We start from the raw sequence: 16084 nt of genomic DNA, 5'->3' as shown, positions 1-16084 counted from the left end.
GCCAAGAGGGGAAATAATATAACCCTACATCGTTTATACAAAAAATACCTAGATGACATCCTAAGCCTTGCATTATCCAACTTCCTGTACTATTGTGTTAGAGAAGATGATCCTTCTCTGAGCACAGTCTCCATTCTTGGTACAAAGCCACAGAATACATGTTGAGGATCACAGATAAATATATTAATAACTATCTAAAATCCATTTATGCATAAAATCAGGTGGTTGGGTCTAGTGAGGCAAACAAACTCTGTTCAAATAAACTGAAGTAATCTATCCAGCCTCAATGAAGACAGAATGAGCAATTTTATATATATATATATATATATATATATTTTATTTTTATTTTTTTTTTTTTTTTGAGACAGAGTCTTGCTGTCACCCAGCTGGAGTGCAGTGGTATGATCTCGGTTCACTACAACCTCTTCCTCCTGGATTCAAGCAATTCTCTGCCTCAGCCTCCCAAGTAGCTGGGATTACAGGTGCCCACCACCACGCCTGGTTAATTTTTTTGTATTTTTAGTAGAGACGGGGTTTCACCATCTTGGCCAGGCTGGTCTGGTCTTGATCTCCTAACCTCATGATCCACCCATCTCAGCCTCTCAAAGTGCTCAGATTACAGGCATGAGCCACCGCGCCCGGCCTGCAATTATATTTTTATAAATTTTGGGGGGGGGCTAGTCAATCTAATAATTCTTTTCTTTTCTTTTTATTGAGACAGAGTCTCACTCTGTCACCCACACTGGAGTGCAATAGCACAACCTCAGCTCACTGCAACCTCCACCTCCTGGGTTCAAGCGATTCTCACACCTCAGCCTCTAGAGTAGCTGGGACTACAGGCACCTGACACTACGACTGGCTAAATTTTGTATTTTTAGTAGAGAGGGAGTTTCACCATGTTACCCAGGTCTTCAACTCTTGACCTCAGGTGATCCACCCACTGCAGCTTCCGTAAGTGCTGGGATTAAAAGCATGAGCCACCTCACCTGGCCAAATTTTTTTTTTTTTCTTTTGAGACGGAGTTTCGCTGTTATTACCCAGGCTGGAGTGCAACGGCACGATCTCGGCTCACCGCAACCTCTGCCTCCTGGGTTCAGGCAATTATCCTACCTCAGCCTCCTGAGTAGCTGGGATTACAGGCAGGCACCACCATGCCCAGCTAATTTTTTGTATTTTTAGTAGAGACGGGGTTTCACCATGTTGACCAGAATGGTCTCGATCTCTTGACCTCATGATCCACCCGCCTCAGCCTCCCAAAGTGCTGGGATTACAGGCTTGAGCCACTGCGCCCGGCCGCCATTTTTTTTTTTTTTTTGAGACGGAGTTTCACTCTTGTTACCCAGGCTGGAGTGCAATGGCGCGTTCTCGGCTCACTGCAACCTCCGCCTCCTGGGCTCAGGCAATTCTCCTGCCTCAGCCTCCTAAGTAGCTGGGATTACAGGCATGCACCACCACGCCCAGCTAGTTTTTTGTATTTTTAGTAGAGACGGGGTTTCACCATGTTGACCAGGATGGTCTCGATCTTTCGACCTCGTGATCCACCCGCCTCGGCCTCCCAAAGTGCTGGGATTACAGGCTTGAGCCACCGCGCCCGGCCCATTTTTTTTTTTTAAGATGCAACATTTTCCAGCCCAGGCAACACATGAAAACCCTGTGTCTACAAAAAAATTAGCCAGGCACAGTGGTGCACACCTGTGGTCCCAGCTACACAGGAGGCTGAGGTGGGAGAATCACCTGAACCCAGGAGGCTGAGGCTGCAGTGACCCAAGATCATGTCACTGCACTCCACCCTGGGCAACACATGAAGCCACTGTCTTAAAAAAAAAAAAAAAAAAAGAGAACAATGTCTCAATATGTTGCCCAGGTTGGTCCTGAACTTCTGGGCTCAAGTGATCTTCCCACCACTTTGGTCTCCTAAAGGGTTAGGATTACAGGCATGAACCACCATACCTAATCCAAAGTTCTTTTCTATTGTGATACATTAGAACAATAGCCACACACACACACACACACACACACACACACACACACACACACAACCCTGATATAGTAGAAGAGAAAAAGGTTGCATTGAAATCACACCCTTTAAAAACAAGGAGTCTCAAAATTGCCTTCAGCATGGAGAAGATGATTACCTTGACGCACTTCACGTTTATTCCCGGACACACAAACTTCTTCCAGAGGAGGATGGCTTTGCTCTCCCCACAAGTTATGGGGTAAGCAATTTCCATATCCTCATTTGCTTCTATAGTACCTGCATCTGAAAACAGAAAAAAAAGTATCGGTTATTTTTCAAACAACTCTTCCCCAAAGCTTACATTTAAAATCTCTAGTCTCCTGGTTCCTCTGAGGGACTAATACTTCACAATCTTTCTGATATTGTTTAAGAATCCTCTGGGGCCGGGCGCGGTGGCTCAAGCCTGTAATCCCAGCACTTTGGGAGGCCGAGGCGGGTGGATCACAAGGTCAAGAGATCGAGACCATCCTGGTCAACATGGTGAAACCCTGTCTCTACTAAAAATACAAAAATTAGCTGGGCATGGTGGCGCGTGCCTGTAATCCCAGCTACTCAGGAGGCTGAGGCAGGAGAATTGCCTGAACCCAGGAGGCGGAGGTTGCGGTGAGCTGAGATCGCGCCATTGCACTCCAGCCTGGGTAACAAGAGTGAAACTCCGTCTCAAAAAAAAAAAAAAAAAGAATCCTCTGGAAGAAGTTTGGCTGAACAGCTATCTCTTTCCAAGCTCCCACAGTATGCCAGACACTATACTATACACTTTTACATACTTTCTTTTTTTTTTTGAGACGGAGTTTCGCTCTTGTTACCCAGGCTGGAGTGCAATGGCGCGATCTCAGCTCACCGCAACCTCCGCCTCCTGGGTTCAGGCAATTCTCCTGCCTCAGCCTCCTGAACAGCTAGGATTACAGGCACACGCCACCATACCCAGCTAATTTTTTTTGTATTTTTTAGTAGACTCGGGGTTTCACCATGTTGGCCAGGCTATACTCAAACTTCTGACCTCAAGTGATCCACCCACCTCGGCCTCCCAAAGTGCTGGGATTATAGGCATGAGTCACCTTGACCAATATAGGTTTTTTTAAAATTAATTAATTCATTTATTTATTGTTTCTTAAGTGTTCATTATAAGTATATGGGCCTCCAAAAGGCTAACTGACTTTCCTAAGGACATACTAAGAGGTGAGGAATAGGGATTTAAACTCAGGTTTGTTAAATTTCAAAGTTTCTTTTTTTCTTTTAATTCTTTTTTAATTTTATTAAATTTCAAAGTTTCTTTCTAGTTTTCTTCTAGTCAATACCTCATCAGTCATCATCAACAACTTCTTTTTTTTTTTTTTGAGACGGAGTTTCACTCGTTACCCAGGCTGGAGTGCAATGGCGCGATCTCGGCTCACCGGCAACCTCCGCCTCCTGGGTTCAGGCAATTCTCCTGCCTCAGCCTCCTGAGTAGCTGGGATTACAGGCATGTGCCACCATGCCCAGCTAATTTTTTGTATTTTTAGTAGAGACGGGGTTTCACCATGTTGACCAGGATGGTCTCGATCTCTCGACCTCGTGATCCACCCGCCTCGGCCTCCCAAAGTGCTGGGATTACAGGCTTGAGCCACCGCGCCCGGCCAACAACTTCTTTAATGACAGGGATCAACTTTGAGGATCCAATTTCTAAGTGGGATTTTTTTTTTTTTTTTTTGAGATGGAGTCTTGCTCAGTAGACCAGGCTCGAGTGCAGTGGCGTGATCTCAGTTCACTGCAGTCTCCACCTCCCAGTCCCGGGTCAAGCAATTCTCCTACCTTAGCCTCCCAAGTAGCTGGGATTACAGGTATGAGCCACCAGACCTGCTAATTTTTGTATTTTTAGTAGAGATGGGGTTTCCCCATGTTGGTCAGGCGGGTCTTGAACTTGCGACCTCGTGATCCACCTGCCTCAGCCTCCCAAAGTGCTGGGATTTCAGGCGTCAGCCACTGCACTCAGCCTCTATGTGGGATTTTTATACATAAAAAGTCTTTTCAGTTACCCTTCCAAACTGATGTTAACCAACCAATTGACGACCCTAGAATCTTAGTGAGTGGTTTCTCTAGAAGTACCACTGTCAAATTGAGGGCTGTAGTACTGGTAAGGGCACACTGGGATGGGAGAAAAACATAAGGCACAGATGGCAAGAAAACTTGACCAAGGAAGCTAAGGTCAAAGGTATTAGAATAACAATAACAACAACAACAACAACAACAACAACAAAAACCTTACCAATCCCTTCTTCAATTTTGTGTATCGTGTGCGTTTCTACTGCTACAACTGCCGTGTTGTTCTCCGACCCGGCTTCATATATCCTGTTGTAAAAGTGTCCATCGATAAACAAACTACATAAATCATGAAAAAATTAATATTCACAGCATGGGGTTAAGAAATTTGTTTTAATCTATCTCAAAAGAAATAAAATAAATACACATTATAACTCTGACTTGTTTCCCACTGTATTTAAACTCCAAACTTCCCAGGATTGCTTAGCAGCTTCTACCATGGAAATCAATCAACAACTCCCCTAACCTCAAAAGAAAGTAATTCTTGCTACTTATTTATTTACACCACGACTTACTATTGTATTACACCAGATTTTTCCCTTCATAAATTTATTTTTTAAATGTCAGTAGTGGAACGATCCATATTTTTTTTTTTTTTTTTTTTTTTGAGACGGAGTTTCGCTCTTGTTACCCAGGCTGGAGTGCAATGGCACGATCTCGGCTCACCGCAACCTCCGCCTCCTGGGTTCAGGCAATTCTCCTGCCTCAGCCTCCTGAGTAGCTGCGATTACAGGCACGTGCCACCATGCCCAGCTAATTTTTTGTATTTTTAGTAGAGACGGGGTTTCACCATGTTGACCAGGATGGTCTCGATCTCTTGACCTCGTGATCCACCCGCCTCGGCCTCCCAAAGTGCTGGGATTACAGGCTTGAGCCACTGCGCCCGGCCCGATCCATGCTTTTTACTTGCAAAGGGTGAACAGAAAGCTACCACATTTCTCTAGGACATTTACAAAGAGTTACTTTCACTTTGAGAAGAAACAATAAAAGTAAATGTCCACTCCTTTCATAAATTTAAATGGGCCAGGCATGGCGGCTCATGCCTGTAATCCCAACACTTTGGGAGGTCATGGTGTATGGATCACCTAAGGTCAGGAGCTCGACACTAGCTTGGCCAACATGGCAAAACCCCATCTCTACTAAAAATGCAAAAAATTAGTTGGGTGTGGTGGTGGGTGCCTATAATCTCAGCTACTCGGGAGGCTGAGGCAGGAGAATCAACTGAACCCGGGAGGCAGAGGTTGCTGTGAACTGAGATTACGCCACTGAACTCCAGCCTAGGCAAGAAGAGCAAAACTCTGTCTCAAAAAAAAAAAAAAAAAAAAACTCTAAATGCTCATGTATTGCTTCAAGTACACAATTAATTCATATTATGGAATTATCCTGAGAAGACTAAAAAGCAATACCAGCAGATAGTTTGAGACAGGAAGAACCATACTGACTAAAAAGCTGATGTCCCTTGTTTGAAAATGTGTATTTTGCTGGGGGTGGGGGGGGGGGCGTAGTTTTTGTTTTTTGGTTTTTTTTTTTTTGAGATGGAGTTTCACTCTTGTTACCCAGGCTGGAGTGCAATGGCGCGATCTCAGCTCACTGCAACCTCTGCCTCCTGGGTTCAGGCAATTCTCCTGCCTCAGCCTCCTGAGTGGCTGGGATTACAGGCACGCGCCACCATGCCCAGCTAATTTTTTGTATTTTTAGTAGAGACGGGGTTTCACCATGTGGACCAGGATGGTCTTGATCTCTTGACCTCGTGATCCACCCGCCTCGGCCTCCCAAAGTGCTGGGATTACAGGATTGAGCCACCGCGCCCGGCCTCTTTTTTTTTTTTTTTTTTTGAGACAGAGTCTTGTTCTGTTGCCCAGGCTGAAGTGTAGTTGCACAATCTCGGCTCACTGCAACCTCTGACTCCTAGGTTCAAGGCATTCCCCTGCCTCAGTCTCCCAAGTAGCTGGGACTACATACATGTGCCACCACTCCCGGCTAATTTTTGTATTTTTAGTACAGACAAGATTTCACATTGTTGGCTAGGCTGGTCTTAAACCTCTGATCTCCAGTGATCCACCTGCCTCGGCCTCCCAAAGTGCTAGGATTACATGTGTGAGCCATCACGCCCAGCTCATTTTAGTATCTTTTAAGGTACCAAGCTATTGCCATGAGCAAAGCCTAGTGGAAGAAAAGAGAGAAACTACATCCAGAGTAACTAAGAGTGACTAGAGGCACCACTTAGAGGTTATATAATGCAGCTCTCTCCAAGATGTCTCTACATTTATGGGCTCAGATAAAATAACCTGATACATCAACATCCTTTAATTTCTTTTTTTTTTCCTCTTTTTTTTTTTTTTTTGAGACGGAGTTTCGCTCTTGTTACCCAGGCTGGAGTGCAATAGCGCGATCTCGGCTCACCGCAACCTCCGCCTTCCGGGTTCAGGCAATTCTCCTGCCTCAGCCTCCTGAGTAGCTGGGATTACAGGCACGCGCCACCATGCCCAGCTAATTTTTTGCACCTTTAGTAGAGACGGGGTTTCACAATGTTGACCAGGATTCCTCGATCTCTTGACCTCGTGATCCACCCACCTCGGCCTCCCAAAGTGCTGGGATTACAGGCTTCAGCCACCGCGCCAGGCCTACCATCCTTTAATTTCTATAATAAACCTATGTGCTAATTATTGCATCTTGTTACTTGAAAGTACTGCCTGAATAATCTTTTTTGTATCAGTGACTATCTACCTCCACGGTGACACCTCTAGCACAGATCTCCCTTCTGAATTTCACACCCAGACATAGCCACCTGCTAAATGAATAAATACATTGGGAAGTCCCAGAGGACTCTGGTAGAATTCATTAAGTCTAAAATAACCACTAAACTCTCTTCCTTCTCCAACCCATCCTCAAATTACTCTTCTTCCTATACTCTCCATCCCTGTTAAGGGCACTACCCAGCACACTGTAGGCAGAAATCTAGGAATTACACTAGATTTGTTTTTTTTCCTTCTTCTCAACTCCATATAGTCAGTCACCAAATCCTGCTGGATGCATCACTTTAACACTATCCATCTTTCCTGTCTCTATCTCTACTACTACTTGCCTTAATTCAGGCCTCATCATTTCTAGACTAGTATCCTTGCATCTAATTAATCTTCTACATTCTCACCAGGTTAATATGTGATTCCCTCTTTAAAATCCCTCGAACACCCTCTCTCCTGATAAAGCTCCAAATCCTTTATATGATACTTAAGTTTCTTCAAGATCTGGCCCCTGGTTTCAACTCTTCCCAAATCTCACCTTAAAATCCAAGTCTCAGCACTACCAAACTATTTGTGGTTCCCAAAAGTGCCATCTTCTTTTTTTTTTTTTTTTTTTTTGAGACAGAGTCTCACTGTTGCCCAGGCTGGAGGGCAATGGCACGATCTCAGCTCACTGCAGCCTTTGCCTCCTGTGTTCAAGCAATTCTCCTGCCTCAGCCTCCTGAGTAGCTGGGACTACAGGCATGCACCACCACGCCTGGCTAATTTTTGTATTTTTTAGTAGAAACGGGGTTTCACCATATTGGACAGGCTGGTCTCAAACTCCTGACCTCATGATCCGCCCACCTTGCCCTACCAAAGTGCTGGGATTACAAGTATAAGCCACTGCACCTGGCTCATCTTCTTATATCTTCTGTCTTTCTCTGACTTCTGCCTCTTCCCAGAACATTCTTTTCCACCTGTCTTTTTTTTTTTTTTTTTTTGAGACAGGGTCTCGCTCTGTTGCCCAGACTAGAATGCAGTGGTGTGATCATAGTTCACTAAAGACCTAACCTCCCTGGCTCAAGCAATCCTCTACCTCAGCCTCTTTTTTTTTTTTTTTGAGACGGAGTTTCACTCTTGTTACCCAGGCTGGAGTGCAATGGCGCGATCTTGGCTCACCGCAACCTCCGCCTCCTGGGTTCAGGCAATTCTCCTGCCTCAGCCTCCTGAGTAGCTGGGATTACAGGCACGTGCCACCATGCCCAGCTAATTTTTTGTATTTTTAGTAGAGATGGGGTTTCACTATGTTGACCAGGATGGTCTCGATCTCTCGACCTCGTGATCCACCCGCCTCGGCCTCCCAAAGTGCTGGGATTACAGGCTCGAGTACCTCAGCCTCTTGAGTAGCTGGGACTGCAGGCATGTGACACCATATCTGGCTTCCTTTTTTTTTTTTTTTTTTTTTTTTTTGAGACAGAGTCTTCTCTGTTGCCAGGCGCCAGGCTGGAGTATAGTGGCGCAATCTCAGCTCACTGCAATCTCCGCCTCCTGGGTTCAAGTAATTCTCCTGCCTCAGCCTTCCTAGTAGCTGGGACTACAGGCGGATGCCGCCACACCCAGCTAATTTTGTTTTTAGTAGAGATGGGGTTTCACCATGTTGGCCAGGATGGTCTCAATCTTGACCTCATCATCTGCCCACCTCGGCCTCCCAAAGTGCTGGGATTATAGGCGTGAGCCACCATGCCTGGCCAATCTTTGTATTTTTTTTAATAGAGACAGGGTCAGTATTCCTATGTGACCCAGGCTGGTCTTGAACTCATGGACTCAACTGATCCTCCTGCCTCTGCCTCCCAAAATGTTGGGATTACAAGCATGAGCCACTGCACCTGTCTCCTATCTGTCTTTCAATAAGCAGCCTCTAGGATGCTTTTCTGTCCCTCCCAATCCCTTCAGTATAATCACTTACTTCCTCCTTTGCGACCCAGAGGTACTTTGGGTTTTGTCATAACACCTATCACTGATAATAAATGCTTGTTTATCTGTCTGTCTCCCCTTGAACACAGGCTAAGAGGTCCCCAACAGCACAGATTATGTCTTAGTCAGTTATTCAATTTTGTAGGCCCACCATGTAGTTTATTGACTGGAACATGACAAAGCACCCAATAAATGGCTATTCAGGGAATGAGGATTGGGATAAACCTGAGAAACACTGCTTCAGATAAGATTGTTAAACTCATCCTAAACTGACCATTATGTGAAAAATCTCTTAAAATAATACATTCTTGGCCAGACACAGTGGCTCATGCCAGTAATCTCAGCACTTTGGGAGGCCGAGGCAGGTGGATCACAAGGTCAGGTGTTCAAGACCAGTCTGACCAACATGGTGAAACTCCGTCTCTACCAAAAATACAAAAATAAGCTGGTGTGGTGGCATGTGCCTGTAATCCCAGCTATTCTGGAGGCTGAGGCAGGAATATCACTTGAACCAGGGAGGCGGAGGTTACAATAAGGCTAGTTGAGCCACTGCACTACAGCCTGGGTTATAGAGCAAGACTCCATCTCAGAAAAAAAAAAAAGAATACATTCTCATGTATGAATAATGTCACTACACTCTAACCTGGGAAATACAGTGAGATTCTATCTCAAAAAACAAACTAAAAGACGGACTCAGCCGGGTGCAGTGGCTCACACCTGTAATCGCAGCACTTTGAGAAGCCGAGGTGGGGCCAATCACGAGGTCAGAAGTTTAAGTCCAGCCTGGTATACATGGTGAAACCCCATCTCTACTAAAAATACAAAAAAAAAAAAAAAAAAAGGCCGGGCGCGGTGGCTCAAGCCTGTAATCCCAGCACTTTGGGAGGCTGAGGCGGGTGGATCACAAGGTCGAAAGATCGAGACCATCCTGGTCAACATGGTGAAACCCTGTCTCTACTAAAAATACAAAAAAATTAGCTGGGCATGGTGGCACGTGCCTGTATTCCCAGCTACTCAGGAGGCTGAGGCAGGAGAATTGCCTGAACCCAGGAGGCGGAGGTTGCGGTGAGCCGAGATCGTGCCATTGCACTCCAGCCTGGGTAACAAGAGCGAAACTCCGTCTCAAAAAAGAAAAAAAAAAATAGCCAGGCATGGTGGTGGGCGCCTGTAATCCCAGTTATTCAGGTGGCTGACGTAGGAGAATTGCTTGAACCCGGGAAGGCAGAGGTTGCAGTGAGCCAAAATTGAGCCATTGCACTCCAGCCTGGGCAATAAGAGCGGGACTCTGTCTTTAAAAAGAAAAAAAAAAGGATTCCTTTTTAAATTTTATCTTTTTCCAGCACCTTCCTAATACATTGTATTGTAGTAGGTGCTAGACTCAGCTTGATAATTTGCCCTGCCCTCCATAAGGGTTCAGAGAATTTATGGCATGAATACTTTTGTTGTTGCCTTAGCTGATGTTCTCTGACTCCAGCTACACTGTCTTTTGGTAAACACATAAGGAAGCCCTGTTAATAGTATAGATAAGCCGGGCGTGGTGGCTCAAGCCTGTAATCCCAGCACTTTGGGAGGCCGAGGTGGGTGGATCACGAGGTCGAGAGATCGAGACCATCCTGGTCAACATGGTGAAACCCCATCTCTACTAAAAATACAAAAAATTAGCTGGGCTTGGTGGCACGTGCCTGTAATCCCAGCTACTCAGGAGGCTGAGGCAGGAGAATTGCTTGAACCCAGGAGGCGGAGGTTGCCGGTGAGCCGAGATCGCGCCATTGCACTCCAGCCTGGGTAACAAGAGTGAAACTCCGTCTCAAAAAAAAAAAAAAAAAAAAAAAAAAAAAAGAGATCGAGACCATCCTGGTCAACATGGTGAAACCCCGTCTCTACTAAAAATACAAAAAATTAGCTGGGCGTGGCGGCTCGTGCCTGTAATCCCAGCTACTCAGGAGGCTGAGGCAGGAGAATTGCCTGAACCCAGGAGGCGGAGGTTGCGGTGAGCCGAGATCGCACCATTGCACTCCAGCCTGGGCAACAAGAGTGAAACTCAGTATAAAAAAAAAAAAAAAAAAGTAGTATAGGTAAATAAGATCAGTCAAGCTGGGCAACAAAGCAAGACCCCTATCTCTACAAAAAATAGAAAAATCAGCCACAGTGGCATGTGCCTATATTCCCAGCTATTATGGAGGCTAAAACAGGAGGATCTTTTGAGTCCAGGAATTCGAGGTTGCAGTAAGCTATGATCACACCACTAACACTGCATTCCAGCCCGGGTGACAGAGTAAGACTCTGTCTGAACAAAAATCATAATAATAAAATAAGATGAGGGAGTCATATAACTTACCCTCAAGGAGCTCAAGGTGAAGAGAAGCAAATACAAGGAAACAAGTAACTGCTGTAATAAGTATTAAAATGACAAATATAGCACATCATACAGTATGAAACATAATACAGATGAAAACTGAGCCAGCTCTGATTGACATTAAATGTTCTACTGTACTAAGCAACCATAAAGTTTATTTCCCCACCCTTGAAACTTCCCAAAATATTTCAGAATATCTAAATCTCTGGCCACTTACCCTTGTTGCACAGGCTGTAACTGCAAGATCACTTGAGTTTTAGTGTCTTCAGGGTTCTCCCCTTCATTTCCTTCAGTGGGTACTACAACCACATCCCCCACTGGGACACTCACTTCTGCATTAGCCATCTTTCACATGAAGTCAGATAGCTGGGGCTGCTGTCAGGAACAAGAAGCACCAGTAACTTAATCTGGTTTGAAAAGATGTCAACCATACGAAAGGAATGCCAAAATATTCACTACCAATTTTAAGAGCAATCTAAAGATTATGGGCCTCTGAAAAGGATGGGAAGTGTGAGAAGGGGCTAACACAGGTTCTAATCCTTCTAGAAACGCCTCAATAGTCACTTGCCAGTATAGGTTTTCTTAGTACGTGTGACTCATCCTGTGGTGTTCTGCAGCAAGCTCTACCAGCTCCTGAAAACCAATTGTGCATACATATCTGTTTTCAACTCCGAGTTTAGTGATACTTAGTTGACAGCTTAAAATCAGCGATGCTGGGGGTAAACAGATCAGAAATTGACAAACACTACAAATCAGAGTAGTCTGTTTTTCTGGAGAGCTGTTTTGGAGCACACTACCAGTTCCACACCAAACAGTTAGCTCTTGAAAATTAGGAATCACATCTACTTTCTGTGCAACCAGCCATTTCACCTCATATTCTCTATTCTTTTAAATACTTAGCAAGTATCTGTGGAGGGAGTAACGAAACTGAGCTGCATGGGAAGGGGAAGATGACTTATATCCCATAGTTGTTTAATAAATGCTGAATTCATTTGTATGACACCTAGGACTTTTTTTTTTTTTTTTTTCTGAGGCGGAGTTTCACTCTTGTTACCCAGGCTGGAGTGCAATGGCACGATCTCGGCTCACCGCAACCTCCGCCTCCTGGGTTCAGGCAATTCTCCTGCCTCAGCCTCCTGAGTAGCTGGGATTACAGGCACACGCCACCATGTCCAGCTAATTTTTTGTATTTTTAGTAGAGACGGGGTTTCACCATGTTGACCAGGATGGTCTAGATCTCCTGACCTCATGATCCACCCACCTCGGCCTCCCAAAGTGCTAGGATTACAGGCTTGAGCCACCGCGCCCGGCGCAGGACTTTTTTTTTTTTTGAGACAGGGTCTCACACTCTGTTGCCCAGACTGGAGTACCTCTCTTCTTCTTTTTTTTTTTGTAAATCTTTTTTTTTTTTTTTTTTTTGAGACAGAGTTTCGCTCTTGTTACCCAGGCTGGAGTGCAATGGCGCGATCTCGGCTCACCGTAACCTCCACCTCCTGGGTTCAGGCAATTCTCCTGCCTCAGCCTCCTGAGTAGCAGGGATCACAGGCGCGCGCCACCACGCCCAGCTAATTTTTTGTATTTTTAGTAGAGACGGGGTTTTACCATGTTGACCAGGATGGTCTCGATCTCTTGACCTCGTGATCCACCCGCCTCGGCCTCCCAAAGTGCTGGGATTACAGGCTTGAGCCACCGTGCCCGGCCTGGAGTACCTCTCTTCTAATGTTTACACACTATGTCCTGTATTGTTAATTGAACAGACATGCCAGACGCAGTGGCTCAAGCCTGTAATCCCAGCACTTTGGGAGGCCGAGGCGGGTGGATCACGAGGTCAAGAGATCGAGACCATCCTGGTCAACATGGTGAAACCCCGTCTCTACTAAAAATACAAAAAGTTAGCTGGGCATGGTGGTGCGTGCCTGTAATCCCAGCTACTCAGGAGGCTGAGGCAGGAGAATTGCTTGAACCCAGGAGGTAGAGGTTGCCAGTGAGCTGAGATCGCGCCATTGCACTCCAGCCTGGGTAACAAGAGCGAAACTCCGTCTCAAAAAAAAAAAAAAAAAAAATTGAACAGATATTTATCTCCCTAATTGCACTGCACTTTCCTTGAGGACAGGTGCTGCAACTTGCCAAAAAGTCTTTGTATCCAGACTGGGCAACATAGTGAGACCTCATTTCTTTTTTTTTTTTTTTTTTTTTTTTGAGACGGAGTTTCGCTCTTGTTACCCAGGCTGGAGTGCAATGGCGCGATCTCGGCTCACCGCAACCTCCGCCTCCTGGGTTCAGGCAATTCTCCTGCCTCAGCCTCCTGAGTAGCTGGGATTACAGGCACGTGCCACCATGCCCAGCTAATTTTTTGTATTTTTAGTAGAGACGGGGCTTCACCATGTTGACCAGGATGGTCTTGATCTCTCGACCTCGTGATCCACCCGCCTCGACCTCCCAAAGTGCTGGGATTACAGGCTTGAGCCACCGCGCCCGGCCTGTGAGACCTCATTTCTAAAAAAAAAATTAACTGGGTGTGGTGGCACACACCTATAGTCCCAGCTACTCAGGAAGCTGAGGAGGAAGGACTGTTTGAGGCTGGGAGATCAAGGCTGTAGACTCTTTCTCAAAAAAAAAAAAAAAAAAAAAAAAAAAAAAAATCTTTGCCCCTCTTACAGCCTTGCTCATCTTAGGCAATGATATATTGATATATGCTGGTTCCATCAATTTTTGCTTGAATATGACCTATAGTTAAAATTCCTCATATCTGACTTTTATTTCTGCCCTTTATGATTCTCACATTCAACCTTTTTTCCTGAATTCTATATCCTCTACATCCAACAGCCTCTACTATGTCTTGTAGGCACATTAAACTAAACTCATGTTTCCTCTCAAATCTGTTTCTACATTTCCTGATTCAGTAAATGGTGCTACACTCCACACATTTTTGCAAGCCAGAAACTAACAAGGCTTTTTTTTTTTTTTGAGACTGAGTTTTGCTCTATCGTCCAGGCTGGAAGTGCAGTGGTATGATCTTGGCTCACTGTACCTTCCACCTCTCGGATTCAAGTGATTCTCCTGCCTCAGCCTCCTGAGTAGCTGGGATTGCAAGCACCCGCCACCATGCATGGCCAGTTTCTGTTTTTGTTTGTTTGTTTGTTGAGATGGAGTCTTGCTCTGTCACCCAGGCTGGAGTACAATGAATGGCATGCAATCTCGGCTCACTAAGAACCTCTGCCTCTCCGGTTCAAGCGATTTTTTTTTTTTTTGAGATGGAATTTTGCTCGTTACCCAGGCTGGAGTGCAATGGCATGATCTTGGCCCACCGCAACCTCCGCCTCCTGGGTTCAGGCAATTCTCCTGCCTCAGCCTCCTGAGTAGCTGGGACTACAGGCGCGCGCCACCGTGCTCGGCTAATTTTTTGTATTTTTAGTAGAGACGGGGTTTCACCGTGGTGACCGGGATGGTCTCGACCTCTTGACCTCGTGATCCACCCGCCTCGGCCTCCCAAAGTGCTGGGATTACAGGCTTGAGCCACCGCGCCCGGCCTGGGTTCAAGTGATTCTCCTGCCTCAGCCTCCCAAGTAGCTGGAACTAAAGGCATGTGCCACCACACCTGGGTAATTTTTGTATTTTTAGTAGAAACGGGGTTTCATCATGCTGGTCAGGCTGGCCTGGCCTCGTGATCCACCTGCCTCGGCCTCCCAAAGTGCTGGGATTACAGGTGTGAGCCATCGCACTCAGCCAATTTTTGTATTTTTTTTTTTTTTTAGTAGAGACAGGGTTTCACCATATTAGCCAGGATGGTCTCCATCTCCTGACCCCATAATTCGCCCACCTCGGCCTCCCAAAGTGCTGGGATTACAGGCGTGAGCCACCATGCCTGGCCAATTTTATTTTTTAGAGACAGGGTCTCACCATGTTGCCCAGGCTGGCCTCAAACTCCTGGGCTCAAGTGATAGCTTGCCTCAGGCTCCTGAGTAGGTAGGACTACAGGAGCATGCCATCATGCTTGTCTCTAAAGTTATTTTTGACTCCTCTCATCTCTTTCTAAATCCAAATCAACCACCAAATTCTATCCTTTCTACCACCTAAATATCTCTTTTAATCATCCTCCTATTCTCTATCTGTGCTACTGCCACCATATTGTGAGCCACCACACTCTGTTACCTGGATTTTTGCAGCTGCTTATCACTGTCCTAATCTGTGGTCTTGCTCTCTGCCAGTTCACTCTCCACAGAATAGCCAAAGTGATCATACTAAAAGCCAAGGCCATTTCCCCACTCAAAAAATCCTTCAGTGAGCCAGGCTTGCTGGTCACACTTGTAATCCCAGCATTTTGGGAGGCCAAGATGGGAAGATCACTTGAGGCCAGGAGTTCAAGACCAACCCAGCCAACATAGCGAGATCCTATCTCTAAAAACATTTAAAAGTTGGCAGAGTGCAGTGGCATGGAACTGTAATCCCTGCTACTCACAAAGCTGAGGTGGGAGGATTGTTCAAGCCCAGCCCCGGAATTCAAGGCTGCAATGAACGATGATTACACCACTGCCCTCCAGCCTGGGCAACAGGGCAAGATCATAGGTGCCCCCCAAAAAAATCCTTTAGTGGATTCCTGTTGCTGTTAGATATTGTTATAATGTGCCAATACCTTGTCTTACAAAATCCTCCAAATATATTCCCTGTCCACCCTGCTATCCTTACTTCTCATAATTCTCACATTGTGAGCTCCTTTCACTGAATTTTTTCAATTTCTCAAACATGCCATATTTTCTCACCCAAGGCTTAACACTTATTTTCTCTACCTGGAATTATCTTTCCCTTCCTTTTTGGCTACTCCCTGCTAACCATTTCGTGATTTACTTGAAATATCACTTCCTTGGAGAGGCCTTCTGTGAATTCCTTCACTAGGTTTGAGTTTGTGTTCTTTTTTTTTTTTTTAAATAAGAC

At 45.5% G+C, this 16084-nt stretch overlaps 1 protein-coding gene and 1 non-coding gene across 5 annotated transcripts in view; both read right to left on the bottom strand.

The window, feature by feature from the left end:
- GMEB1 (glucocorticoid modulatory element binding protein 1) overlaps positions 1 to 16084 on the bottom strand; it is a 58876-nt gene that overhangs the window by 34077 nt on the left and 8715 nt on the right. For 2 of the 4 annotated variants that reach the window (XM_074380385.1, XM_039474382.2), the window contains exons 2-4: positions 11370 to 11527; positions 4263 to 4375; positions 2136 to 2260 (exon numbers count right to left, since the gene is read on the bottom strand). In XM_074380385.1, the coding sequence (XP_074236486.1) occupies positions 2136 to 2260; positions 4263 to 4375; positions 11370 to 11497 (366 nt within the window). In that variant the 5' untranslated portion in view covers positions 11498 to 11527. The remainder of the gene's footprint in view (positions 1 to 2135; positions 2261 to 4262; positions 4376 to 11369; positions 11528 to 16084) is intronic. The other 2 variants (XM_074380386.1, XM_039474383.2) reach the window with 2 other exon arrangements.
- Positions 4972 to 5096, bottom strand: LOC120366232 (small Cajal body-specific RNA 24). Its single transcript, XR_005580967.1, has one exon.

Source organism: Saimiri boliviensis, chromosome 11 (genome assembly GCF_048565385.1).
Source record: "Saimiri boliviensis isolate mSaiBol1 chromosome 11, mSaiBol1.pri, whole genome shotgun sequence".
NCBI lineage: Eukaryota > Metazoa > Chordata > Mammalia > Primates > Cebidae > Saimiri > Saimiri boliviensis.
This window is presented reverse-complemented; position numbering and strand designations above follow the sequence as displayed.